The 1990-nt window shown below is 33.6% G+C and overlaps 1 protein-coding gene across 1 annotated transcript in view; it reads left to right on the plus strand.

The window, feature by feature from the left end:
* The window catches only part of LOC102681598, a 22091-nt gene extending 20565 nt beyond the window's left edge, over positions 1 to 1526 (plus strand). Inside the window, 1 exon segment of the mRNA XM_006617494.2 lies at positions 1 to 1526. This exon segment is cut by the window's left edge and continues 4 nt beyond it. Within this exon segment, the coding sequence (XP_006617557.2) occupies positions 1 to 314 (314 nt within the window). The 3' untranslated portion in view covers positions 315 to 1526.
* Positions 1527 to 1990: the final 464 nt, after the last annotated feature.

Raw genomic sequence — 1990 nt, forward strand, 5'->3', positions numbered from 1 at the left:
TGGATCCCTGGTCGATCGTCTGGTACATCGGTTCATTCGGCGGCCTCGTCGCTTTTTTCCTCATCGTCAGTTGTTCGGAATGGTGCTGTCGTCGTGGTGGAAGGTCACTATCGGTCCCTTATTCTCAACGAAACGACGTGATCAACGGACCGGTAGTAACCGAAACACCACCCCCACCTTATCATTTGTTCGCGCCACCCTCGTACGATTCTGTGAACTATGGCGAGATAACGGACAAGACTTCTGGAGAGAAGGTAGACATATATGTGATATCAGTGCCACTTCATAGACCTGTGGTACAGGCACCAGCTTAAATTTTCCTCGAAGAGACCCTCGAACGGAGGATACCGGTCGAATTGAAATGGAAACGACACCGCGTCGATGTCCATTGACAATCGTTTGTTGGTCCATCAGTGGACGCAATAGTACGAGAAGAAGGACGATATATCGCTTTTGAAGAATTTATTAAAGCTTTCTCGGTGATATATATGCATCTTCCTTTAAATCGGGAGAATTTTTGACAATCGTTGGCCGATCTATGAACAATATCCATTGAAAACGAGATCAAGAAAGGACGAAGAACGAGCTTGATAAATTATTCGTTTGAATATTGAAGATACTTTTGAATATCGTGAACTTGATACACATAAGTATCGCGATGTATGTATGTGTATAAATTTGAATATTACGAAATGATAGAGAAGATTTTTGTTCGTCGTTGAAGGAACAAATAATATTTCACGAAGATTATTAATAACAGGATAAGGAATTTGAAAGGTTGGAAGGACATTTATGAAACGAAGAAACGCGAGAAGCTTCGAATCTCTCTATGATGACTGATGGACACCGAAAATTCCGAACTGTTAAAAAGATTTCGAAAAATTGTTACCGAATATTTAAAGAGACGTTATATTTCTGTGTAACAACGAATGAAGAAAAGAAATGGAAAGGCCGGTTATAAATATTTCTAGAATTTAAAAATATCAATTGAGAAGGAAGGAAAAAAGAAAAAAAAAAAAAAAAAAAAAAGGCAATAAGAAATTTCATCATACACACTCGGACTAGATCGAATCAATGAAGCAATTTTCTCTGTGATGATGTTCGTAAAACGAACTGAAATTAAAACTAGAATGAAATTAATAAAAAAGACGTGCTTTTTGAGAAAATGAATCCGTTGCACGGATATTAAGCGAGCAACTTTTTTTCATATTTTTTTTAAGAAACTGAATGGAAAATCAACGAAATACGAACATAATGTGTATTCGAGCTCGATTTCATTCGATAAATGAGCAAATGATTTAGGATCAGTCGCAAGTGTTTAATTAAACGAATTATTTATCCGATCACTGCCTGATTAGATGAATGATTCGAAATCATTCTGATCCTTTATTAACTTTTTTACGCTAGTTTTTGAGTTCACGACTCGTCGTAACAAGTCTTGTGACTTGTCGTAGCAAATTGAGAAAACAAAAAAACTGCCATATTTTCGTATATCGTTATTTTTTAAGATTAATCTTACGCTACTTTAAAAAAATATTAATATGATGCTATTTAAAAAAAAAAAATAAAACTTTACAAAACCAATGTACAAAGTTCAGAATTGGAAGTTTTATTCGCATTCTTAGAATTTCATTTTTCTTATATAATTTTTATATATAATTCAAAATTGCAATTGCAAAAAAAATGGATTATCGAACTTCTATATTGATGCAGTTAAACAGGTATTTAACGAGTGTGCTAGAGATAATTGAAAGATCAATAATTCGAAGCATTTTATGTTTTAGGAATTAAATCAAGACGTTTGATCCTTTTTTTTTTATTTCCAAATCATCGAATTATATGATTTAATTATTCTTACAAGTCTTAGCACGATATAATAATAATAATAATAATAATAAGAAGAAGAAGAAAAAGAAAAAGGATGATAACGACGACGACGACGACAACAACAACAACAACAACAACAACAACAACAACAACAACAACAACA

This window comes from Apis dorsata, unplaced genomic scaffold (genome assembly GCF_000469605.1).
Source record: "Apis dorsata unplaced genomic scaffold, Apis dorsata 1.3 scaffold_309, whole genome shotgun sequence".
Lineage (NCBI taxonomy): Eukaryota > Metazoa > Arthropoda > Insecta > Hymenoptera > Apidae > Apis > Apis dorsata.